Source organism: Dermacentor variabilis, chromosome 5 (assembly GCF_050947875.1).
Source record: "Dermacentor variabilis isolate Ectoservices chromosome 5, ASM5094787v1, whole genome shotgun sequence".
Taxonomy (NCBI): Eukaryota; Metazoa; Arthropoda; class Arachnida; order Ixodida; family Ixodidae; genus Dermacentor; species Dermacentor variabilis.
Genome location: NC_134572.1, coordinates 83680886 through 83708018, shown reverse-complemented (window position 1 = coordinate 83708018; position 27133 = coordinate 83680886). Strand labels below are relative to the sequence as shown.

The following is a 27133-nucleotide window of genomic DNA, read 5'->3' as shown; positions in this document are numbered from 1 at the left end:
TATTCTCTCTCTCGTGGCATATAGGAACCGCATGTGAATCATATCAGTAGTGAATATGGTCAGTAAAATAGAACACTAAGACATTGCAAACACTTTAATTTTTTTATTTTAAGGGAATCACTGGTAATCTTCTTCTGCGTGCACTACCAAACCCTGATCATCAAGTTGACCGCCCACATGCGGCCCAAGGTAGCTCTCCCCTGGGCTGCGAAAAGCGTCGTAGTAATCGTAGTTATCAACGAACCAACCTGGATCTTCGTTTTGGCTTGAGCCTTCGGAGTGACTAGCTCCCAGCCCGTCGTAGTATTCATCGTCCGTGTTCGCATTAACCGCCTGCTTCACAGTCTCTCGTGTCCTTCCGCTCGAGTTTTCAGGCGACAGCGATTGCTCCCCGTGTTCTTGCGGCATTCCTTCTGATTCGAAGTGCTCGATCCGATCACCTGTTGAGAACGGCACACCATTTTTCATTGACTGTTGGAAACTTGAGTCCGCCGAAGGTCCACGCAAGGTTACCGCAGTAGTGTTTTTTGTATCTTCTGACGACCCCATAGCAGTCGCGGAAGTGCCAGTACTTGCGCCGGTGTGCGTGACCGTTGATTGATGACTCAGGTCGGCACTTTGCTTGTGATCGACGAAGTCCTGGTGGGACGGAGGTTGCCCGTGATAAGCCTCCATCGGAGCAGGCGTGGTAGTGATGAAATAGTCAGGCTCGACATTTGCAGCGTTGTCCTCATTGTCGTAAAAGAGAGGCGCAGTGCGGTTTCTCAGGACGAACCAGTTGCTTCGAACCGTCTCGTAGGCATTCCGGAGTCTCTTATACGAAGTGGCGACGCTCAGTGCTCGTATGGCCCCGTATCGTTCCACCAGAGACGTCAGGTTCCGCACGACCGATCTGCCGCGGTCCAGGAAACCGGAACCCAAGAATTTTTTGTGTTCGTCATACATTATGGAAAGCATGTCCATGACTTCCGACGCGTTCGGCAGTCTCCGGAGGGTTGTGCTGACCAACTTAACAGTCGCGAGCACGGTGAGGGGCACGGGCTCAGTCTCCGACAGTAGCTTCTTAACCGCTGTGAGTTCTCCTTCGGTGATGTTTTTTCCAGACTGCACGTACGACATGATGATTCGTGCCATCATGCGATCTAAAGCCTCCACCGTGAGGTTCACGGGCAGCAGTCCGACTAAGCCGTAGTCATTTCTGGCGGGCAACGAAGTCATGTTCAGCAATTCCTGTTCATCATACGTGATGTCTTTGTACTCGGCTGCGGCTGCGAATTGACACTTCGATGCCTTGCTGGCTTCCACACAGAGCATTGTGGCCGAGTCGAAGCGTTTAGTTCGGGGGCAGTCGAAGACGTGCTTGACAACCGTGCCCTGGCCAAGCCTGACACAGGCGTAGTACTTCCTGCATTCGGATTCAATGTGGGGGAAGTATCCAAAGTTTGCCGGGCACATGGCGTGACTCGTGGTTCCATTCTTGCTGTCTGCGGAAGTGTTCCTTCTTTCTACGACTAATTCCGGAACACGAGTGACGCTCTGTTCGACGTCGAGTGGTGATGGAGTCGGGACGCTCGTGGCAACAGTGACCTCTTCCGGCGCTTCCGGTTCCATTACGGTGTTGTCCGCTTGAATGCAGGACACATTTTTCGAACCGCATTCACCAGTTCTTTCATCGAAAGTCGTTCCAGAAGGGCAGTCAAAATGGCGTTGTCGCCAGTTGCCGTTTTCCATTTTTTCGCAGTAGTGATAGCGCTGACAACCGGACCCGACGTCGCTGTGGTAGCCGCCGCCAGATCGTTCGCAGCTGAAATGTTGGAATTCGGCATCACCTTGCATCTGGTTTACGTCCTGAAAAAAAAAACAAAGGGAACACATTCCCGGTGAGTCCACAGCTGGTTTAATTGTTACTTAGGTATTTTCTTAAAGAACGCTTCGTCACTGATAACAGTAGTTGATCGCCAAGTTTTGCTAAGACTGGCGTGATCCACTGAATAACAAAGATTGTGCTCACAGCAACAAAGGACAACTAATAGCATGTTGAACAAATTTAATTTACATAAGAAGTCTACCTCACCTGCAATAAAGGCAACCTACACTCGGCATAGGCAATTGTATATCATCAAACCTCTCGAAACATTCCGTTTTCAGTGCAATAATTCATACAGAAAATGGGCTAGAACGATAAACGGGTACGTTTGAAATGATAAATGAGTACACTTGAACCGATAAATGAGTACAAAATCAAACGCGCTAGCGGATAAGTCGAGTGTTCGAGTGTTCTTACTTTATTTTATATGCCAACAAACACGACACTGAGTGCACGGCCACACATCATGACGCCCTAAAAAATACAGGACTAGAGAAGTTTGTTTGTGCTTTTTATGTAGTGTATTATTTCGGAGAAACATGCGGTAGGCAGCATATCAGTCAGCGCGAAACTGATGATTTTGGTTCTCGCGACCATCCAAGCTGCAAAGTGAGGTACTTTCAAGCGTACGTATTAAACAGTCGAACGCACGTCTTTTTCGTCTTGATTTGGTATGAAATTAATACTTGGAAGCATTACTGTTATATTTCATATACTTTCATATTTGGTAGCAAAGAAATACTCGCTGTTATGAAAGTAATGATTTCATACTAAAGAGAGATAAACACTAAAGCGAAAGAACGAGAGCAAGATGAGAACACAGGCTAGGCGCTGATTTCTAACTATAGGGTTTATTAAATAAACGTCACGTTGAAGTGCAAGAACATAAGCAGCATTGGGTGTTGGCCGGTGCTGGTCATGCACCTTTGCTTAAACGTCCGGTTTCTTTTAGTAAACCTCAGTTATAGTATTCCGTCTTTAGCTTAGCATTGCTAGTTTCTTCATTAAGCGTAACTTAAGCATGCATTGCTCACCCGTCGGTGTACTCCACGCAGGTGGTTTGAAGTTCCATGGCACATACCACTGTAAGCCACTTCGACAAAAACTGCAATGTTATCGTAAGCGATACATTTTACATTGAACAACAAGTAAAATACTCAACATAAACATCCTTACACGGCTAACCATCAGTTACTTTCATGCTTAGCACGACCAGCTGCAAATTTTTAACAGTAAGTGCAGCCCACTTACAGCGCTACCATGTAAAGCATTAGTTACGAAACCATCCGTACTGTGCTAAGTCGTACATAAGAAGTGCAAAAAAACAGCTCAGATATATCGATGGGCGGTTATAACGATCGGATATCCTTACATACTTTATAACTGTTGACAGTTTACTGAGATATAATCAAAAGTGCCACTTTGCAGTTTCAGGCCAGCTTGTCCTCAGTGGTACCTACAGTTTTTGCCAAACGTCTATGAAATATACAGTTCCTCAAATATTTGACCTCTTCCGAAAAAAAAAAAGCCCAACATGTGCCCTGAATTATATCAAAGCGTAAGCGTGCTTCTTTGGAGACTTACAGTAACGCAAGTATTGAACAACTATATTGAAATCTGACGCGACAGTTCTGCGGAAACTCGCAAGATGGAGAGGAATAATTCATAAATGGAAAATGAGACATCCACCCAGACGTAGCTAAGCGCTACATAGGAAACCCATACGTCTGGGTGGATGTCTCATTTTCCTTTTATTATATTGAAATCTATTCGCACGTACTTTAAGGTAGCCTCCGAAAACTTCTGTTTCAAAAAATTACACAAACGTGACATATACACAATGGTGGTTAGCCATACACGCGATTAGAGAAACGTGGTTAGCGTATGCAAAATGGCGTGCAGAACAGTCGGACACTTCGGGGGACTGAAAGAGTTATAGTTAGCTATGCCCGTATCTGCACAAGGTTCTTACGCTTGACCTATTCGTAAGAGAACATGTCAGCGAATCATGATGCCGGACATATCATTAGCGAAAGCTGCAGGCATATGGAAGCCTTCACAAGAGCCTTCCCACGACATTTCAAACAATATGAGTGAGCAAGGATGTAAAAACCAGGCTTTCCTGTCTGCGTGTGCGTGTGCGTGTGTGTGTGCTTGTGCGTGTGCGTGTGCGTGCGCGTGCGCGTGTGCGTGCGTGTGCGTGTGTGTGTGTGTGTGTGTGTGTGTGTGTGTGTGTGTGTGTGTGTGTGTGTGTGTGTGTGTGTGTGTGTGTGTGTGTGTGTGTGTGTGTGTGTGTGTGTGTGTGTGTGTGTGTGTGTGTGTGTGTGTGTGTGTTTTCGTTTTAAGCATGAATTGTTTTGCTATCCTATTTTTTTGCGACTCGGCAGACTTGACACACTTTCTTTTTAACAAGTTCATTGGGTGAGCCTTTATAATGCTGTTATAGCTATCAATAACAAAATATACTGTGATCGAGATAGCAAGATACGAGCATACTGTAAATAATTAGACAAACAAGATATGGAAGAGAAAGTAAGCAATCGAGAATTTTTTTCGTGATTTTGCGATAAAGCAATATTCTCCGTAAATCTGCGATAAAGCGACGTGCCTCTGCTTACCGAAGGCGTCGAAAAATAGTGAATCTCAAGCCAGCAAGCTTGAGAATGCAAGACTGATAACATTTTGTACATACCAGTTTAATTTAAAGGGACACTAAAGGCAAACTCTCAGTCGACGTAGACTGTTTAAATACCATTCCAGAAAACTCGCAATGCTTGTTTCGTGCCAAGAAAAGAGTTTATGAAAAAATTGCATCTGAAGGGTCCGAATACATTTACCGCAAGTAAAATCTCCCGTGATCCAACCGGAGAGTGGTGACGTTACATACGACGTCATCGCCCTTTGCTGCCGTCGGCGAGTAAAACGGCGCCCGACAGACGGCGGTTCGGTTTTTTTCTTTGCACAAAACGCAAACGCGCGGCTATGGAGAAACCAAGCCAGGACAGAGTGGCAGATTCGCTGCTGCAGCTGCCTTTGTTCAAGTGGCCTGGACCGTTCAGGCATCTCGCGACATCACATGGAAGTGGAATATTCTGCTACTTGCAGTTCGTGTGAGTTTGGCGAGCCAACAAATTCAGCGCAGCATTACGCGATAGCGAAACTACTGAAACGCGAAAGCGCGGGCGGCACAGAGTCGAGCGAAAACGAAACCTTTCGACCGCCCGCGTCGTTGTCAAGTGTAATGTCGATTAGTTCTTTTTTCTAAAGATGAGACAGAACTGGATAAGTAGCATTTTCCTTCGTCTTATAATGCAATACAATAATTAATGTTTTTGTCACAAGTGGTTGAGGACTATAGGGACAGAATTTAAATGAGGAGTGCCTTCGTCATCGGGCAAGTACGTGAATGTCCCAGGGGAGTCTCCAATCGTGTACTGCATTTACCACTATTTCTCGATTACTAAGGCTTTGTTCGCGATTATATTGACGCCTTAGAGATTATCGAGCACTAATCTGATAATAATATTTGGGGTTTTACGTGCCAAAACCACTTTCTGATTATGAGGCACGCCGTAGTGGAGGACTCCGGAAATTTTGACCACCTGGGGTTCTTTAACGTGCACCTAAATCTAAGCACACGGGTGTTTTCGCATTTCGCCCCCATCGAAAAGCGGCCGCCGTGGCCGGGATTCGATCCCGCGACCTCGTGCTCAGCAGCCCAACACCATAGCCACTGAGCAACCACGGCGGGTTGAGCACTAATCTGTCACTTTAGCTGGACTTAATATTTGACTTTACTGTCCCTTTAAAACAAGAACGACGCGTGACAGACCACAACTTAAATTTCCGTCTGCGCTGGCTCCTGCATTTTCAAGTAGCGCATTTTGTTCTCTGACACTCAGTTTTGGAGCGAAGGAGCGGTTAGCCACCAAATATTCAACGACCGAATCCACGCAGTTTTTCGTTCGTAAGTAGAATTTTCCATATATCGGCTGCGTTATGTAATATTATGTTCGACATTTCGATTTGCTGGCAGTTTCTCTCAAAAACCGCATTTGTGTAAGGACTTTTTTGTGAATACGCGCCCAGATACCTGGCACCGAATTGATGCGTTTAGTTTAGGGTCAGATGTGTACTAGTTTTCTGTTTGCGGCTTGCGGTTCAACTTATGCTGATTATAACCATACATACAGCAACTCACCGAAGACCGCAATGATGAGCCAACGGATGTGCATCCTTCGATGAACGTCCTGAAAAGCGAATAAAACGATTCGGCGTGTGTTTGGTCCTGGCTGACGAGCATGTGTCGCTAACGCAACGCTTGGCATTCACCGCGTGAGAAAGGGTGAATATACTGGGCGGCGTCAGCCACATCCAATCTGGAACGTCAATGTTTACGTTAAGCCGCATAACCCTCCCCCCCCCCCCCCCCGTCTTGCTACCAACGATTCATTTAGGCGGGCACTGAGGGCGATCAGAATGGGAGCTCGTGGCTGTTGTGAGGGGTCACCGCTGCTTCGGTGCGGAGAATAAAAAAAAGACAAAAAAAGAAAGGTTGCAATGAACAGACATGGTTTCCAAACAATATACAATGCATCAGCAACGTTTACTTGTAATTTGCCACGGAGCACCGTTTGCGAAAGTTCCCCGAATCTCTCTCGGCTGAATCGGTCAGACAGGCACGTTCGGCATTGCTCAGTCGAACGCTGGCGGGGTCCGGAGGTGAGCAACTGGTTGAAGTTGTTACTAACAAATTGACCAACAGTAACTGAAGCTGCGTGCGCACTCCGCCGCGACGCCTTCGTGGTGGGGAAAACACCTTTTTATTCCTTTTTCATAAAATTTCAATTTTCAATCCATTTTCTCGTTACCTCCATAATACATACACTTAAATTTTCTGGCAAGTCTAAGCACAAAACGATTGTTCGCTGAACCTGCGGTTGTCGAAACGTCACATGTAGTGAAGGCACTTAACAGTTTAGAAATGCACGTTCTCGACATACACAGTACTCGATAATGATTTCTATGCGCAGTACTCCTTTTCGGTTTATGTAAAAACAAAAACAAAATTAGAACAAGAAACTCATATTGCCGCACAAGCATATTCAAACAAGCAAATGCAAATAATAATAGCGCACGACCACGCCCTCTCAGCTTTAGCGAGTTCCACGTGTGCGTACTTTGCTGTGGTTCTCCGTTCAGGTGTGCCGTATCCTGAAACGGCCATCGTGCGGATTTGCGAAAAGAATTTAGTAATGCGTAATGGATTTAGTAATGAATTTAGTAATTTAGGATTTAGTCAATGACGCGCACACTCGCCCTAAGTTGAGGGCTATATAACGCTCTCAAGATATGGAAAGAGAAGACTGAGAAGAACTCAGGGGTTCAATATTAGAGCGCAAGGTGCCCGTTACTGAGTCTAGCGTCGGCGTCCCTCGGCGTCACCGAGTATCGAGCACACCGAAGAATGAAAGAGCGAAAGCGGAGCATGGCGGGGGATGAAAAACGGCGATAGCAAAGAGAAGGCGAGGAGGATTAGGGCGCAGCTGAATCTTGAGGCGGAAAGCGGAGGAGGAGGGTACGGCAAAAGCGTGAGAAGAAAAGCGTAATGCCGCGCCAGACGGGCTCTACGGCGATGACCGCTAAGAGATGGCGCCAGAATAGCACGCCGTCGTCTGTTCAGCGATGGCATGCGGCGAGCGCGTTCCCCTATATAATATATGGAAACAAAGCGCTGCATGAGGGGAGGTCTGTCTCCGGTAGTTGCTGTGAATCGCGTCCACGCGTCCCCTACGCGCTACCTTTCGCGACCTCTCGATTAGCGAGGCCGTCGCGCCACACTTCGCTCCGTTTGCAATGTGCCGCACACGACAGATTGTACGCGCCAGCCAATATATCGCGAAGTGAAAGCACGTATAGAGCTGCACTCAAATTTCGCTTTAGGGAGCATCGTAATCGTCAGTTAATTTTTAGAGCGCAGCTCTTTGGCGTCCGTTCCTGGGTTTCGCGTCGTCGTCGGCGTTGTCGTCGGCCTCGTAACCAGCTCCGCCCCCCTTTCATCCCCCCAGCGCTAGCAGCGACCGACTGATACCGCTGGATGCCGCTGACGCCGCTAGAGAGTCAAGATAACGTGACTGCATAGAACACCGTCGCCGCCATGCAGAAAGAGGAGGAAAGGGTCCCCCCCCCCTGTTCTTGTGTCGCGGATAGGGTGCTCTTCAGTTGCCGACGCGCCGGTTATTTCACGTAGGCCCCGGCACGTCGACGAATACGTGACCACCTTCCCACGGCTAGACCTGGTTCTTAGCGCTGCAGAAGCGAGGGTATCATATTGTTTGTGTCGGCATCGGCGGCGTTGTCCCTGAAACCAACTCCGCAGCTGGGGTTGACTTACTATCGGCGTCAGCGGCATCAGTCAGTCGCTGCTATCTCTTCCCTCCTCCCTTTATCGTGTTGTCCGCTTGCTGCGCGCGCTTCTGCCCCCATCGTTTGCCGCTGGGTGTACACGCCGCCCCCCTCCCCCCTCTTCCTGCGAGTCTCTGGTTATCAAAGCGCCGGCTCGAACTTAATTCCTTTCTTCGCTCCTCCTCCAATGCAACCCCTGTGCGGTGGCAATCAGAGAGCCAGATCGGTGGCGGCGGATCTGTATATGTGCACCGCCCGAGCCGAAATTGCCGCTGCCGTTCGCCCTGTGCGGTGGCAATCAGAGAGCCAGATCGATGGCGGCGGATCTGTATATGTGCACCGCCCGAGCCGAAATTGCCGCTGCCGTTCGCCACTGCGAAATTATCTGCCAGTTCTTTCTGAGCCATGAGCGAGACGACCGATGGAAGTCCTCCGTCTGCTGCTACTGCTGCTGCTGCTAAACGAGCTGCCAGAGCAGAGGCCCAGCGCCGTCGCCGTCAGAATCCAGAGGTGCGTGCCGCCGAAGCAGAAGCTTACCGTCGCCGCCGTCGAGATGATCCAGGAGTACGGGAAATATAAAAAAAAAATTCTGTGATAGCGCATACATGTGTTGCTCGATTTCTTTGCCTCAATCTATCGAAAAGGTGAAACAGCTTATTTGCTGCGCTCAAATTTCGCATTAGGAAGTAACGTAATCGTCGGTAATTTTTTTTTATGGAAAAAGCCACGTACAGGAGCCAACTAACGATGAAGCCAAGGAAAACCGTAAAAAAATCAACGGTGTCAACTTTTTTTTTCCTTGTTGAAATGTACAACTAAGAAAAAAATTAAGGCGGATCGCACGCACTCTGCGAATGGATGTAAGCGAAGGTATCTGTGCTGTTTGCTTTGATTGACGATAATTAGCGGGGATGTTGACAGCGAATGTTTAATCCCTTCAGCGTCTAGTCCAATGCGAGACTGGTGAGTTGATGTTAAACGTTACCTTGCGTGCACCACTGCTGTTTGTCTGCGTAGTACACATAACACACAGGTAGACGTGTTTTCTTTAGGTGTTGTTCTTTGCCATTGTTCACAATCTCTGAGGGGGTAGGGAATTATCATTGCCTCACATGACACATCGCATCGGGGCAAAAGTATTAAACACTAATTGAATTATGGGGCTGTACGTGTCATAACCACAATCGGATTATTAAGCACGCCGTAGTGACGGACTCCTGTTTAATTTTGACATTCTGGTATTCTTTAATTTGCACCTAAATGTAAGTACAATAACGTTTTTGTAATTCGCTCTCGCTTAAATGCGGCTTCCGCGGTCGGGATTGAACCCGCGACCTCGGGCAATGCCATGGCCGCAAAGCTACCGTGGTGGGCGCAGAAGTGTTGATTTTACGTGCGACCACTTACGCAGACTTGCATAGACCCTACGGTGGTCTAACGCGGCATTGCGTCTGCATGCCCTGCTTAAGTTGTCCGCTTGACATATTTGCATGGTGTTTATGTTTCAGAAATAGCAGATACATAGCGTACCGTGCCTTCAGTTTTCCCGCAATCGCTATTGCGCTGCCTCTCGCGCTTTGCGGACGCACACAAAGATAAGAGTCACTTATAGGTGCACTATGCATGCGAAATTCCAAGCGTAAAGGAACAGTGTCCCACACGTAAACTACGCTATACTAAAACATGCTTTCTGCAAAGTTAATTTGCGGAACGGCAACGCATTTTTCCTTAACCCCACTATTACGATAACGTTAAACTAAAACAGCCTCTTGTCTGTACAGGAGCGGCCGCAACGTTCCCTTTTTGTTGCGAACATGCAGCTGCTGTGGCTTCCATCGTCACATGCAGCCGATGGAAGCCACAACAGGAACACACATGGAGAAACACCCATCGCTATCTAACTGGGAAAAAACTACACACCTTCCAAAGACAGTTGTTTGGTGCCGCAGAGCGAACAGGGCGGGTTAAAGGAGTCTTCACATGTGGAAAACATATGAAGTGAGAGTACATGCGCGCTGAACAAGTGTGAAAGAAAGGAAAACTCTGCTGCTTAAGGTCTGCCGCTTAGAACTAGGAGAATATATGATTTAAGAAAACAAAGCAGATACAACGCACATGCTGGAATCTACGTGAAGTGAAGCTTTAGTAAAGCGGTTAATTAAATGTTCTACTACTAACAACTAAACGCGCACAAGCTTATTTACTTTGGTCCTATGTAAAAAGTAATATCATGGAATGTTGTTTATCCACCACAAAGTGTCAGAACTTTATTGTCATGCAATTTTTATGTTTACGCACAGCATCGCTCACAAGCTACGAGGAAGCGCAAACTCCAATTTAGGCGGATGCACAGCGTGAGGTGTATAAGCAGCGATTCCGCAAGAACGAATGCGACGCGCTGTGCCTGTTGATGGAAGTATGGGGCTGACAGGTGTATGCACAGAGTGTTACGACACGTATCGGGCAACATTTAGGGGTCTTGCACCTCTTGTATCGCAGTTAAGCATACCTATTCCGGAGAATTGGCCAAGAACAGGCACACCCCCAGTAGCACATACCGAATGGCTAAATCAAAAGTAACATAAACCGAAGAATCGATACGTTAAATATAATTCACCATTGCAATAGCAGATCGGTTTACTTTAGAGATGCTTGTGAATAGCCATGTGTTCATGTCTTACGTAGCGAGTAAATATAATAAATAATATAATTATCACAGTTGATACAAGAATTGTATAGGCAACTTCGCTGGAAGCTTGCAAAGAAATATTTCGGGTGAGTTGTTCTTTCGCTCTGTCTTTCTATTCATCACGAACACTGCTATCAGCTGAGCGGACCCAATCTCAACATCGTATTTCATGTCGGGTATAGTGAAACACCTCATCACTATTAGAATGTTTACAAATCTACAACACATTTATGAATAAGTGACGTCAATCTCGCCAGAATTGGCGTGCCCTACGGGTCAAATTCACAAATTTTCCTTCGAACTAATCACGACATTATCAAAACTGTTTTATATCTGCGTCTAAGCTGTTCACTGGAGAAGTGTAGCATCACTTGCAACATGCATAACTTACAACAAAACGTACACATCTATCCATGGCATAAGACCTCTACTAACATGATAGTGACCTGCTATAAGTGATCAAGGTAACAGTTAGAGCTGGTTGATCTGTGTTAATGGGAAGTAAAGCGCTGAAAAGACGAGGACAAACGAAAAGTGCGGCAGCACAGTGCAACAAGTTGTTGGCAGCTGCTGTTTACCTGAGAGGCAATATGCGGCCAGTGTTTGCGACAAGCGCTAAATACACGCAAAAAAGGAAAAAAAAACACGAGAGGAAGAAAGACTCGTGTATTTGTCGTGTGCGCAAGGCTCTTTTAGCTCGATGAAAGACGAAATTTTCAACTGCTAGTGCAACTAAACTTTCAGAAAGTCGTGCCAAGTACTCCTAACATCGAAACACATTTATATGAGCTAGTATTATTTAACGACAAAAGAAACGCAAACAGGTGATAACAAAACAGCAATAAAAACGTCGCTGTGCGCTTTTACCGCAATCGCGTCAGCGATTGCGAACTTACCGATCTCGTCCGTTCACCCATATATCCTTCGAGCAGCGTTTACGAATGGCGCCGACACTTCGACGTATGTAGGAGCGTCGCAGGCTTTGGAAGACGACTGCTAGTGGGGCGCTCGAAAAACCGTGGTCGTGGCGGTGTTCAAAGAATTCAGCCGGAGGATTACCGGTGACGTGCCTGTGTTGTTCTGGGCGCGCGGTCCACCGAGTGGCGCCTACTTATTCACATTGAACCATGCTTTGAACGCCCGCCGCCACGGCTCGAGAGCACGAGTAGCAGCCGCCGGCAGGTGCTAAACAACGTAAAGCGCGGTACAATAGCGCTCGACCACGTGAATTTGTGTTCCTGTCTCGCTGTTAAACTCTTCGCGCTTCCACACAAGATGAGCACTGAAGCACTGAAGGATTTGCTCGGTGAGCGGCGGGGCTGGGCCAACACCCCAAGAAGCCAGCGAGAAGGAAAGAGAGGGAGCGGGTCAGGAGGGCCCCCCTTTATGAGGGCTGGTCAGTGAAGACCTGTTACGACGATCCGACACGCTCTGCAGTTGCTGGCTTCAGGGAAGCCTGAAAGGAGCAAGCTATATGACTTAGCATTCTTCTTTTTTTTTCTTTAAGTGAAGGTCCTCGGCCTTGAAGTCCTAGAAAAAATACAGGCAGGACTCAAAGCGCACTGAATAATTTATGATAACAACTCTTTTCGAAAACGAGTTTTGGCTTCGTTTGCCAGGAGGCGCCGTGTGTCATGACGTCGTGACACACTGAAGGTGGTCACGTGATAATAGGACATCGCGACGTTCTGGCACTTGCTCTGGCTCGCACAGTGGTCTGTTACGCTGCTACATGTCCTGCTACCCCGTGAACACCTTCAGTGTTATTTATTTATTTATTTATTTATTTATTTATTTATTTATTTATTTTACCCTCTGGGTACACAGTACGTTACAGAGGGGAGGGGCAATCATAAATGAATATATCAGTCTGATAATAGGCAAGGTATATTTGAGAAAATAACATGGGTTAAACAATATAGCAGCAATACATCAGCAAATAAGCACAGAATTGCAATAACATATGCAATAAATATATAAGACAACACGCAGAAATACAACAAAGAGAATGAAGTCACACAATGGTTAAAGACCAGCTAATCAACTGTTAATACGTTTTCAAAACGTATAGCCTCGCGGATGCCCGTTATAGACCCAGGAAGCTGGTTCCAATCTCTTGCAGTCTTAGCCAAAAAGAACAATGAATAAGTAACTGTGTTACTTTTGGGAACGTGAACTTTCTGACGGTGGTCGAGGCGCGCTGATAAGAAAGGTGCGGCACGTATCAACAGTGAAACAGATATGGGTAATGATAGTAAATCTTATGAAAAATGCATAGGCGAGAATACTTCCTGCGAGCAGCAAGCAAAGGAAGTTGCAATGATGCTTCCGTGGAGGTTGCGCTGGATGTTCTGTGGTAATTAGATAAAACGGCCGGCCCAGTTTGGTATTACCTTGATGTTCTGGATTAATGTAACATGGTGGGGGCCCTACAGCGCTGATGCATATCGAAGCTGTGGCCGAACGTATGTAGTCTATAAAATTAGTTTAGCGAAATATGGTAGCGCAAGAAATTTTCTACGGAGGTAATCTAGAATGCGGTTGGTTTTAGATTTGATATGTTCAGTGTGTTTATCGCAATATGAGTTGTTGGTTACATGGACACCTATAAGTACTCGGCGCTCCTCGTACGCATGTTGTTCTTCGTGCGTACGAACTATACGTGTCCGCCCCATCGATAACGCAGCTGTGTTTAGCGACGATACCTCTCCTGCTTATATACTGCGATAACCATGACGTCATGCTATTGTTCACGGCGAGCGCTCTAATCTGTTCCGGATTTTGACATCTGCGCCGCCGCACTGCACCCGTATGAGTTCGTTAGAAATCGCTAAGTGCCTTTCTGTTGCCAAACGCCAAAAAAAAAACCTTATGTCTTGGACCTCTTTGGGTCCCACGTGGGACAAGGGTAGTTGAAGGGCGCGTTACAGGTCCCCGAGGCCACAGAGGTGTGTGCCATTGAGCTTGGACCCTTCCTGCACTTTTCACCAGGATCAGCCCACATGTTGATTTATTTCTGTTGACGGAAGCCGAAAAAACAAAGGAAGGTCAGTCATAAACAGCTTTCGCTGTAAAAAATTTGTCAAGTGTTTCGTTGAACAGCATCAGGGGAGGAATTAATTTTGCACTAATTATTTCGCGGTGGAAGAGCAGGGTCGCTGTTTCTCTAGGGTGATATAGCACATGTTACAAGGTCACGAAAAACAAACTACACTATTCTGTCAAACTCAGTATGTAGACTTCAGGAAACTGCTTATGTAAGTGCCTTACAAAAGACCGAAGACTGCCGATGAAAGTGTCGATGAAAGTGTCGACAACAATAAAATATACATGCGCAAATGCAGAGGACACGTCACTAATGGAAATACATTATGCATAGTAAATAAATAAATAAATAAATAAACTTAAATAAACTTAAAAACACACTGGCGCATAACGTAGCGTACGTGGACGCCGCTTGCGGCAGAGACGGGGCTGTGGTATCGACGGTGGTTGATGGCGACGGGTGCGTTAAGATAGCCTGCTCCACGTGCACGAGGGACGCCTGTACTGCCGAGGAGGTTGCAGTAGCGCTCGCTTGTGCGGGTACAAAAGCGGGAGTAATATTGTGCGATAACAAATTAGCTATCCGAAATTTAAACAAAGGGAGAATTTCAGAAGAAGCCCTCCACATTCTACTCAAGAACCCTCCCAGGAGGGACATAACTTTTATTTGGGTACCGGCCCATGAAGAAGTCCCAGGCAACGAAGCCGCTCACGAGCTCGCCCGAGCACTCTACCACCGGGCAACTCTAGAGCAGCCAGTTCCAGGGACAAAAGATAGCATGATCACGTACAGGGAAATTGTCGATCACTACAAAGCCGAAAGAAGAATCTCTCCGCCTCCGCATCGGTCTCTCTCTCTGGAGGACGCTCGCATTTGGCGACGCCTCCAGGGAAACAATTATACATCACCACATTGGATTTACTTAACACAGACGAGGGACTATAACGACGCCCTCTGCAAAATTTGTAAGCAAAAGGGTACGCTAGACCATATAATATGGGAGTGTGCTGGCTCCCCAGGGGCCAAGGAAAACATTGACAGTAGAGAAGCCTGAGAGGCCTTGCTCCAGAGCGAGGCTGAAGAAGACCAGCGTCGAGCAATCCGCCTGGCCGTTGAGGCCGTGAAGACTCACCGTCCTCAACGCGCAGGGACTGCTTCGTCCTCCCCCCCCCCCCCCACTGCCTACGTGTAGGTTAAGAGGCGGGCACCCCAGCTCGGTGGAACAATAAAGTTTTCAATCAATCAATCAATACATTATGCAATTTCTAACATATCAAGTCACCACATGGTCATCGATACAAGGTATCGCAGGTGCGAAACGAGCGACCAGGTGACGAAGAAATACAGCGTCTATGGAAGAACTGCCTCTTCCGCGCTTTATTCAATCCTTCCCAGAATGCATGGTAGAACTGAAATCTTACGACACTGCAGCAACCATGAATAGCGAGGCAGGCACTTAGAGAGAGCAACACGATGCAGAAAAATAAAGGATCAGATTGCGATTTTTTCACTTCTTCGATTCCGTCAGAAACAAGCGGAGGGCCAGAACCCATCGACATTACCGTCACCTCCCGCGCCTGCCAGCCCGCGCTACCTGCGCGAGCTCAAAAGAAGACCGGCCGCGAGTGAAAAAAAAGGATCGTTCTCGGCTGCGTTCTCACGGTTTCGCCGGACTCACTGTTTCAGCCGCAAGCCATACTCGTTCCAGGCAAGTGACACAGTGACACATCCAAGCTACGGGGATTCGCATGCCCGGTACCCTCCGATCTGCGCCTGTTGCCATCGGATTGCGCGCGAATGGCAAATGCATAGGGACTGCCTGCCACGGTTTCGAGAAACCGTAGCATCAGACCCTAGAACATCTTTCGTATATACAGGCGCGGTGCCGAGCACGCCGAGCACGCTGCATGCGTTCTCGACGACGCACGCTCGACGACGCAGTGTATAGTCGAGGTGTTTTCGGTCTAACGTCACCGCGTCTTTGTGACGGTCGTGAGAACTTGTGCCTATCGGAAGGTCATTTCAAACTGGATAGCTTTAGCGCACGTACATGGGAAAAGTCGGAAAGAATAGAGGATAAAGAAGTCAAATCAAATTACGAGGTTTAACGTCCCAAAGCCATCCACCCGAGCTGCGAAGGACGCTGTAGCGGAGGGTTCCGGATTAATTTTGACCCCCTGGAGTTCCTTAACGAGGTCGTAAAATAAGTGCAGCAGCGTTCTTGCATTTCACCCTCATCGAAATGTGGTCTCTGTGGCCAGAATTCGAGCCCGAGACCTCATACTCAACAGCAGAACGCCATACAGCCAACATTGGCGACATAAATTGACGCACTTTATTTCGTCAACTTTTGTTTTTCCTTTTCTCACGTGCCTGAGCTACAAGTATGCCTTCATTGAAATGTACATTTCACTTCGCGGTATCTATGCGTTCAGTTGTGATCACCCCAACGTCCTCGACCTTTTGAGCAGAGGCGCGGAGACATGTTCCCTACATAGCTCCAGATTATAGTGTCTGTTCCTCTCCACGATTCCATTCCAGTGCAGGGTTCTGTGGAGCGCAGTATGCACACCATCGGCTATATATGTCATGCTCGGTACTTATATTCCTGCCAGACTGATACACGCAGCACTAATGTTAACTGCGAGTATTTTGGAGAGAAATCGAATCATTTGGGCTAATGCTTATGGTTTCCTTTCTTCGACGAATTAGCTCGGGGATCCACCTTGAGCGAACCAATTTTCTTAGCGGACGTCCCCTCCCCCCGAACTATATAAGCACTGATAATATACGAGGACACGTGAGGACACGCGCAGAGCCACGAGCACAGTGTAAGAACAATTAATAAAGGGAAAATCAGACATCCACCCGTTCGTAGCAATTGCTACAAAGGAAACCCGGACGGTTTCCTCGAAAGAAAAGCCTCACAATTGAAGAAGAATTCGTTCTGGTCCGGGACTCGAATCCGGGACCACCGCCTTTCCGGGGCAGCCGCTCTACCATCTGAGCTAACCAGGCGGCTAGCAGATGGCAGGGCGAAGTCGAATTTGTCCACAACACAAAGCAAAGGCAAGGGTTTGACGTATTAGTACTGCGGAAACCCGCAAGGTGGAGAGAAATAATTTAGAAAGGGAAAATCAGACACCCACCCGTTCGTAGGAATTGCTACGAATGATACCCGAGTGCAAGAACAAGCGCTACGACGACCCGGCCGGGGGCCGCTGGAGGCGCACCTCCTAATCATGGCCTCCGAGAGTGTTAGGTGAAAGCGCCCTCATTAAGTGAAGGCACTTGTAGTTATTCAGGAAGAAATCGTATGCAGCACGTGCAGCACTCCCCAGAACCCTGCTTCGTATTAAATGAACGCGGTAACTCTGCGTACTCTGAGAAGTGGTAGCGACCATTTGTTCAAACAAAAATAGCAAAAGTAAATTCAATTATGGTAGCCGCTTCAACAAAACACCCGAACAGTGAGCACAGCCCTCAGCGAAATACTATACGCTTTTGCTTAGAAAATGCATCAAAGCGCCGCAGCAATTATACATCACTTTTTAACATTTTGAACAGGAAAGGGGGTTAACCGAGGGGCCTGATTTTTTATTAGTCATATCAAAAGAAGCCAACAAACACTGACACCAAGGAAAACATAGGGGAAATTACTTGCGCTTAATAAATGAAATAAATAAACGATAAATTAATGGAAATGAAAGTGGATGAAAAAACGACTTGCCGCAGGTGGTGAACGATCCCATAACCTTAGCATTTCGCTTGTGGCGCTCACCTGACACCAACTCCATGATCACGGCACTCATGCAGGACCTTACAAAAGCTTACAGAGCCCAGTATGACAACACTGACAGACGTCTACATATGATTGACCAAGACAGTAAATTCTGTTTGCCCCCGAAGCTTACACGGAGCAAAACATCATTGCTACACAGGATTCGGCTCGGCGTTGCTTTCACCCGTCGCTACGCGCACCTCATCGGCCAATCGAACAGCCCTGATTGTGATCACTGCCAGACGCCTGAAACACTGCAACACCTACTGTGCGGCTGCCCAGCATATATGCTGGAGCGAAGGACGTTAGAAAGTTTCTTAGCCAGCGTTGGCAGGCAACAGCTGTCGGAGGAAGCTATCCTCGGCCCATGGCCTGACACTGCAAGTTCAATGCGTGCAACAAAATTATTGTTGAAGTTTCTGCAGGACACCAAGCTCGACGAGCGGCTCTAGCAAGACAACTGTCTCGTGTACATAAGCACTCGCCACTTCTCTTATCATCATCATCCATCCCAGTACTTTCACTCCCCTTCCCTCTTCCCCAGTGCAGAGTAGCAGACTAGAGCGCACTAGCTCAGGTCGACCTTTCTGTCTTTCCTATCAATAAATCCTATTCCAATATTGCGATGCTCAACCAATTGAGCTACCGCGGCGCCGTTTCCCCGTGTGGCAGATAGGATGTTCCACATCTGCCGCCAAGGTCTGCGAGTGGTGGCGCTGGCTAACGCTCCCAGGGTTCTACTAGGAAACATATATACCCAATGAAGGTGTATAGGGAAACGACGCCGCTGTAGCTCAAATGGTAGAGCATCGCACGCGAAATGCGGAGGTTGTGTTATCGTTCCCCACCTGCAGCAAGTTGTTTTTTAGTCTACTTTCATTTCCATTAATTTACCGTTTCTTTATTTCATTTATTAACCTCAAACAATTTCCCCTATGTTGTCCTTGGTGTCAGTGTTTGTTGGCTTCTTATGATATGACTAATAAAACATCGGGCCCCTCGGTTAACCCCCTTTCTTGTTTATTGCATAATGACGATCTCGAGTCCGGCAACATTGATGCCTTCAGATAGCATGTGTCGGTTTATTGACCGGTTGTCTTCACCCAAAAAGATCACGTTCTCGTGACGCCTGCGGCAGAAACGATGTTCCACATCCGCCGCCAAGGTCTGTGAGTGGGGACGCTGGCTAACACTCCCAGGGTTCTACTAGGAAACATAAATGCCCAATGAAAGTGGATGGGGAAACGGCGCCGCGGTTGCTCAATGGGGAGAGCATCGCACGGGAAATGCGAAGGTTGTGGGATCGTTCCCCACCTGCGGCAAGTTGTTTTTTCATTCACTTTCATTTCCATTAATTTACCGTTTCTTTATTACATTTATTAGGCGCAAGTAAATTCCCCTATGTTGTCCTTGGTGTTAGTGTTTGTTGGCTGCTTATGATTTTAAGATATTGTAACATCAAAACTTTAAGTTTGTTCTGTCGCTAAAAGCAGTCGCAGGCGCTCTAAAATAAACACAGGCAGCAAAGCACGCTCCCAGCACGGTATCCAGGGAATGTCAGACCCCCGGCACCCCCCGCCATCTAGAGTTACTGTAGATATATGCTACCAACCCTCTGGGAGCGATGTACAATAACACTACAGATTATGATGATGATGAATGAGCGGGGGGCCCAACACGCGCCGCATTCTATCCGTCGGAGCACCTGTTCTTACATCATGGTCACAAGCATCGTGCCCTGTGAATTATTTGTTAATGAGTTTTTAAAAAAAACGGAGTGCCAACCAGCTCTTTTCAGCACATGTCGCTTTCAACCATGTGACACCCTGCTCCTGATGCGATGCCGCAGGCGGCGCCATGGGCGTCTTCTCGCAGGTGTACGCCATCGTATGGAAAGACGTGTACGTGCAGGCGATCAAACGACACTACCTCATCACCACATTCGAGGTGGCCATGATCTTCCTCGCGTTCCTGGGCGTGGAGCGCGACCGTCCGCAGGTGGCGCCACCAACCTCGTGCGCCAAGCCCCCCTGCCTCCGGCTCAGCGCGCCCCGCGACTACCCCGAACGCAACGAAAGCGATTTCAGGGCACCCCAGCTGGCAAGCGACCTTTCATGCAACCAGCAGGCTCTTCTTTACCTTTGTCTGTCTAAACAGCTGTCTCCAGGACTTAATACTCGCAATGCAAAAGTAACTGCATGGCACACTGATATGAGTGCTACATATACAGAGCACGAAAGAGCTTACCAAGACAACTAATGCGCATTGTCCCCATGTCACCTCCCAAGCCTATACGCAGCCCGACTTTCCACTCTGCGGCCTCCACGTCGTCATAAATGTTGGCTCAGCCATAGGTAAACCAGCTAGCGGAGAGGTAGGTCTCCTTGAGCACCCATACGAGCCGTTACCATGGGCACCAAAAATTGAATGTGGTTCTCAATTACTATAAAACACTCAGAAAGACTGAAATGTCTTTTTTTTCTCGTGTCAGACTTTTTTATGACGTCTTCGCTGCAGCCTACGTAGATACTCGAACACTGTCGAGCATCTATAGTATGTCGTTGTTCCCCTTATAGTACCGGCTTAATTGAGCATTGTGTTGTGGGCTGCACCCGCAAATTTCCTTCGTCGGCGGAACGACAACTCGAACACGGTTTTCATACGTTTCGGTCAGTGCGTATTCGCAAGTCAGTCAGTCTTCGTAATACTTAGCTGTGATAACAACGCACGTCGAAACGCCGAGCACAGCGCCACGCAGAGTACCTATACTATATAACTCTGGTGTGGCCCCGTGACCTCGTTCAGCTGTGCACTCTTAGAGCTTTCTTCCCAGGGTGGCCCTCAACACTGTAGTCTTGGGACGTTGTAAATATGCAGACCTTAACGTGAGTTGACCGAGGCAGCGACCTCGCTTTTTCTTACAGGCGTTATACCCATGCAGTGGATGTTGCTTACGTCCTTAGCAATTTCCGTATAGTTGCTCCGATGACCTCTGTACAAGCGCTTACACCGGCAAGAATGTCGAAAGAAGCGAATAGATACATAAAAGGTGGAATGACCAAATGACCAAGACGTAGATGTGAAACGCGTCAAACGAGCAGCAGAGAATTTTGTAAACAGTCGACAAGCGTTCGCAGCAGCAAATGCGGTATTCGCAAGTCTTCGGTTGCGGCACTGCATGTGATGTGTGTGTGTGTGTGTGTGTGTGTGTGTGTGTGTGTGTGTGTGTGTGTGTGTGTGTGTGTGTGTGTGTGTGTGTGTGTGTGTGTGTGTGTGTGTGTGTGTGTGTGTGTGGTATACGTTGTGCGTTCTCTCACTCTAGCACTTGTCGATGACTTGTCAAAAGTCGCAGTGTGGCCACATTTCCATTAACACTATGTCCTCCTCATTCACGGCAACAAATACAACATATAGCTCCACTTTCTTACTTTCGCAGGTCCTCTACGCGCCGCGAGAACACAACAAGAAGCTCGTCAAGACCGCGTTTCCCGCAGGCGGCCGCGTGAGAGCTCTGGGCTACGACACCGAGGAGGACCTGCTGCGCGCCTTCTACCACTTCAGCCCGAGGCCCAAGCGCGGGCCCGAGCAGCGCGTCGTCGCACTCGTCTTCGGCGATACCCGCGGCAAGGGGAAGAACGACCTCGAGTTCACCGTTCGCTTCTTCGACGACGCCCACTACATCACGCGGCGGAACAAGGTGTTCGCGCTCTTCGGCACGCTGCCCAACCCGGTGACGCAGCGCGAGAGCGTCGCCTACTGCCAGATCGCGCTCGTGCGCGCCAAGACCGAGCTGATGCGTCAGGCCGGCGGTGAGAAGACCGCCGCTCGGCGCGCGTACCGAATGACGACGCGCCGGTTCAGCGAGGGCCCGCTACCCGAGGACGCCCTGTCCGACCTCTGGATCATGGCGGTGCGCATCGGCGTCGGCTACCTGGTCACCTTCTGCACGCTCGTCGGGCGGCTCGCCGAGGAAGCGCAGACCGGAATGCGCGAGAAGCTGCGACTGGCCGGTCTGCACGACGCCATATACTGGCTGGGACACTTCACGGCCGCCATGTTCAAGGGTCTCGTCAGCATCGCCTGCATCATGGGCTACATGACGATGGTAGAGAGGGAGGAGAACGGCCGGACCACCACCTTCCTCGAGGGCACCGACAAGATCGTGGTGTTCGTGTCCCTGGTGCTGTTCAGCTTCCAGTACGTCACCACGGCCATGGTGCTGTCGCTGTTCTTCGCCAACAACACGGTGGCCATCCTGTTCGGCATGTGCTACTGGATAACGGCGTACGCCGCGCCCTGGCTGGCGCTGGAAGATTTCGACGGCCTGTCGGCGCAGTACATCAGGCTCACTCGCTCGACCAAACTCACGACTTCGCTGCTGCCGTGCATGGCGCTGCACTGGTGCTACCGCATCATTGGGTGCGCCAACGTGGTCGGTAAGGCGCCGAAAAACCGAATTGCTGATACTGCGTATTTATAATCCATAAGTGGCCGCTAGATGTTTTTTTTTTTGCAGAATCCACTAAAAGTCTGACATGCGCCTACCTTGTTGCATGTGCACAATTTAGTGTATATATCTTATCTATATAGCTAATGACTGACCACATGCCATGTTTGCGTACTTATAGGTGTGAAATCACCGGCTAAATTATATGCGCCGCAAAAATGTTTCGTGCCACTTTGTCCCTTTACTGAAACGGGTAGTCTTAAACTCGTTTTTAATGAGACGCAAAGAGAAATACTAAATCGTCTCAAACTGGCCAAATATTCTTTCCAAACGCTGTCTTCACTGAGTTCCAGGTCGAACGTTGATTACCGGAAGACACAATGAAGGCTAAGCATTTATTTCCCCGAAATGCGCGCCAGTATCCCAGTGCCCGAACGGTGGTTTAACGAATCTCAAAGTATATTCTCGTACTTGGGCTATGTGGTGCAGTAGAAATTTTCGAAACTTAGGTTCATTTTTCGGCTCTTTTATAATGTAATGCAGTCTTTCTCGTTTATTCAATATAAGTAACGATAGGTCTGAAAAGGCGCCAGGCAATTGAAATCCATGGAGCCACAGCGAGCACAGTCGGGCAACCTTAAAAGGCGGCGTCGCCTAAAGCCCCTTAAACTTTAGCGTCGCCAACCGATTGTATTTCGTGTTTGCATCTTTTGCGGCTTACTATAAACTCATTTCACATTGAGAAACTTTTTTGGCATTGTAGAATGGTAAGTTGCTAGCGCAGCTAAGCTTATTTTTGTCTTAAGTGCCCCAATAATGTCTTCTAAACTTTTTCCATACCCACGTATCATCATCATCATCATCATCATCATCAGCCTGGTTACGCCCACTGCAGGGCAAAGGCCTCTCCCATACTTCTCCAACAACCCCGGTCATGTACTAATTGTGTCCATGCCGTCCCTGCAAACTTCTTAATCTCATCCGCCCACCTAACTTTCTGCCGCCCCCTGCTACGCTTCCCTTCCCTTGGGATCCAGTCCGTAACCCTTAATGACCATCGGTTATCTTCCCTCCTCATTACATGTCCTGCCCATGCCCATTTCTTTTTCTTGATTTCAACTAAGATGTCATTAACTCGCGTTTGTTCCCTCACCCAATCTGCTCTTTTCTTATCCCTTAACGTTACACCTATCATTCTTCTTTCCATAGCTCGTTGTGTCGTCCTCAATTTGAGTAGAACCCTTTTAGTAAGCCTCCAGGTTTCTGCCCCGTAGGTGAGTACTGGTAAGACACAGCTATTATATACTTTTCTCTTGAGGGATAATGGCAACCTGCTGTTCATGATTTGGGAATGCCTGCCAAACGCACCCCAGCCCATTCTTATTCTTCTGATTATTTCCGTCTCATGATCCGGATCCGCCGTCACTACCTGCCCTAAGTAGATGTATTCCCTTACGACTTCCAGTGCCTCGCTGCCTATTGTAAATTGCTGTTCTCTCCCGAGACTGTTAAGCATTACTTTAGTTTTCTGCAGATTAATTTTTAGACCAACTCTTCTGCTTTGCCTCTCCAGGTCAGTGAGCATGCATTGCAATTGGTCCCCTGAGTTACTAAGCAAGGCAATATCATCAGCGAATCGCAAGTTACTAAGGTATTCTCCATTAACTTTTATCCCCAATTCTTCCCAATCCCACGTATAGACGGTTTCATTTCCGATTCAGGGACGCCGCCATCTTTGGCATTTACACGAGCATTGCGTGCGTACGTGCGCACGTGTGTGTGTGTGTGTGTGTGTGTGTGTGTGTGTGTGTGTGTGTGTGTGTGTGTGTGTGTGTGTGTGTGTGTGTGTGTGTGTGTGTGTGTGTGTGTGTGTGTGTGTGTGTGTGTGTGTGTGTGTGTGTGTGTGTGTGTGTGTGTGTGTGTGTGTGTGTGTGTGTGTGTGTGTGTGTGTGTGTGTGTGTGTTATGCGATGGAACGTCAAAATAGGATGATCGTAAATAGCGACTGCAACCGCACAACCATTCCATCGCATATGAATCTACAGTGTAGTACTGGGAGTTTGGGTTGCCACAAACAGAAAACCGCAGCTTAAAAAGCCCCTGACAGCGGCACTCAAACGCGTCTGTAAAATAGTCTATATAGGACGCGTGTATGAATGACGCGCATGGTTCTACTGCTGGGCAGATGAACAGTACAGCCTGTCGTCCGTGTCTAAGTACGTGCTCGAGCTGGACAACGTGACCATGCTGGAGATCTGGATTGTGATGTCCGCGTACAGCGCGCTCATGTGCGTCGCCATCTGGTACCTGGGCAACGTGCTGTCGTGGGCCCGCGGGGTGCCGCTGGCTCCCTGGTTCCCGGTCTCCTCGTCGTACTGGCGTCCCAGCCGCCAGGGTGCATTCGAGAAACTGCCTCCGGCAGCACAGGACGGCGTCCACTTCGAGCAGTACCCGCCCGACAAGGAGGAGGCCGTCTTCGTAAACAGGTGACAGCTCAAGATCGCGTATACATAATGCGGACACTGTGCACAGTGGAAATATAATTTCGTCGCTGCCTACATTACAAAGAAAAAAAAAATACTGACGCCTCTTCTGAATCGAAGGGCTGGACGACTGGAGGCATTTCAAATCCCGTTAATGTCAAATATTTCAGTATTCGAATCGGGGAATACGCCTTGACTATATATATATATATATATATATATATATATATATATAGATTGTAATGGGTGCACTGAACAGTTCCGATGGTAACGTCTCTTCGTAACCGAGGAGGCAGGTGACGCAGAGCAGGAACAGCTGGTAGCTCGAACGGCTCACACTCGTGCCAAACACTGGCGATCCGGCTGGCCCACTGGTTGCACAGCAGGCATGGAAGAGACGATCTGGCTGGCCTTGTTCCTGTGCTCTTCTTCTTCATTACAATATATATATATATATATATATATATATATATATATATATATATATATATATATATACGTGTGTGTGTGTGTGTGTGTGTGTGTGTGTGTGTGTGTGTGTGTGTGTGTGTGTGTGTGTGTGTGTGTGTGTGTGTGTGTGTGTGTGTGTGTGTGCAGTATACGCCTCATAGGTTATGCGTCCCTGACAGTCCCGGACTGTCTGAAGTGGTGCTTTTAGCCAATAAGTGTTGCGTATGCACGCACTCTGGCAGTCCGGGACTGTCATCGAGCGATAATCAAAGAGGCCCAGCGTTGTTATTAACGATTGGCTCAATCACGGCGCTCAATGTCGCTCTGGAACTGTCGTCAAAGCTGGCCTGCGGGTTCTTGATGTGTCCTTTCCATTCTCCACGCTAAGGCCTCGTGCCATCCTGTGCGATTAAAGATCTATCCATTTACACACACACACACACACACACACACACACACACACACACACACACACACACACACACACACACACACACACACACACAAACGCGCGCGCGCGCGCCCGCACGCACGCACGCAGCTCGATTTAAGTACGCGGTCAAAAAGCCTCGATTAATTCGATACCTGACTCATTTATTCTCTCATTAGCCTATGTATATGCCCTGTAGACTTGGGGCATTAAAAAAATCTGAAAGTCATCAATGGGCTGAGAATGGCGCATTCCTTCCAAACAGACTGGAGTACGAGAAAGAGCACACGCACGTCCTTCGCGACACCAACTTCAAGGCGTATCCCAACGAGCTACTGGTGGTGATCGGTCCAAGCGGGTCGGGCAAGTCGTCACTGGTGAGGATCGCTACCGGCATGCAGAAGCCCAGCGGCGGTCAGGTCATCGTCGAGGGCTTCGACGTGACCAGCCAGACCGCAAGCGCCCGCGCCAGCATGGGCGTCGTGCTGCAGAGAGCAGTGCTATTCGCAGACCTGACGGCCTACGAGCACCTGCTCTTTTTCGGAAGTCTTGGAGGCCTGGTCGATGAGGCGCTGGTGCACCGCGCCGTAGCAGTGACAGATATGATGTTACTGACCGAGCTCGCCTCTACGCTCACATTCAACATGACCACATCGGCCAAGAGGCGACTAGATCTGGCAATTGCCATCCTCTTGAACCCCAGGTACGCTTTAGTGTTGTCAATCGATGAGCTTTCAAATCCTTAGAAATTTGCATAGTGTAAAGCAGTAAGCACACAGAACGCATTTTGGATGCGTTTGCGGAGCGGCGTTGTGGTTTACAGCATGCAGCTGGATAGTCAGGCAGCAGTCAGACTTGATTGCGTTCACTTAGGTTTGAGTACATGGAGCAAGGGAATTACTGACGTTTACGAGATTATATATACATGTCGTCGTCACAAACTTTCATTCTCTTGTTACTTTTTTATCGTCGGCAGGGTGCTCATACTTGACGAGCCCGTGTTTGGCATGGACATCGAGTCCCGCTACAAAGTACGGGAAGTCTTGAACAACGTCAAGCAGAAGACATGCGTCGTGATGACGACGTCAGACATCGACGACGTAGGCACGCTGGGCGACCGAGTCGCCATCCTGGGTCATGGAGGTCTGAAGTGCTTCGGCACGCCCGCTTTCCTGCGCTGGCGTTACGGCTGCGGCTACAATTTGCATGTCACGAAGGCGCCCAACTTCCGGACCAATCGTCTCGTCCTCGCGCTCAGGGAGGCCTCCAAAGATGCGCGCCTGCTACAGGTAAGGATGCATTCGACGTGTGCTAAGTCGGCTGGGTACAGCTGTGTTTCGGTCTGTGCTCTTCATAGAATGTCTATAATATATATTTCATTTAACAAGAGATGTCGCTACAGCTAACGTTTCGACAAAGAGACTTGTCAAAGCGAAGACAACTCCGCTTGACAAAACGTTACCTACAGCGACATTACTTGTTAAACCACAGCTGTTGATCACTTCGAGCCTAGCTCCACTTTCCTGTGAACGTCTG

At 48.3% G+C, this 27133-nt stretch overlaps 2 protein-coding genes across 5 annotated transcripts in view; one reads left to right on the top strand and one right to left on the bottom strand.

Annotated features, from left to right (window-relative positions):
* Window positions 1–108: 108 nt before the first annotated feature.
* LOC142582903 (uncharacterized) lies at window positions 109–24804 on the bottom strand. The gene is made up of 4 exons (XM_075693019.1): window positions 24542–24804; window positions 6069–6117; window positions 2902–2972; window positions 109–1848 (listed from the first exon to the last, which is right to left on the bottom strand). The coding sequence occupies exons 2-4, from the start codon at window positions 6100–6102 to the stop codon at window positions 118–120; spliced, it is 1836 nt and encodes a 611-aa protein (XP_075549134.1). The 5' UTR covers window positions 6103–6117; window positions 24542–24804; the 3' UTR covers window positions 109–117.
* Window positions 21228–27133, top strand: part of LOC142582902 (phospholipid-transporting ATPase ABCA3-like) — a 23242-nt gene continuing 17336 nt past the window's right edge. For all 4 annotated transcript variants that reach the window (XM_075693018.1, XM_075693016.1, XM_075693017.1 and 1 more), the window contains exons 1-4: window positions 21228–22224; window positions 24420–24720; window positions 25863–26300; window positions 26574–26886. In XM_075693018.1, coding sequence (XP_075549133.1) covers window positions 21582–22224; window positions 24420–24720; window positions 25863–26300; window positions 26574–26886 — 1695 coding nt within the window. In that variant the 5' untranslated portion in view covers window positions 21228–21581. The remainder of the gene's footprint in view (window positions 22225–24419; window positions 24721–25862; window positions 26301–26573; window positions 26887–27133) is intronic.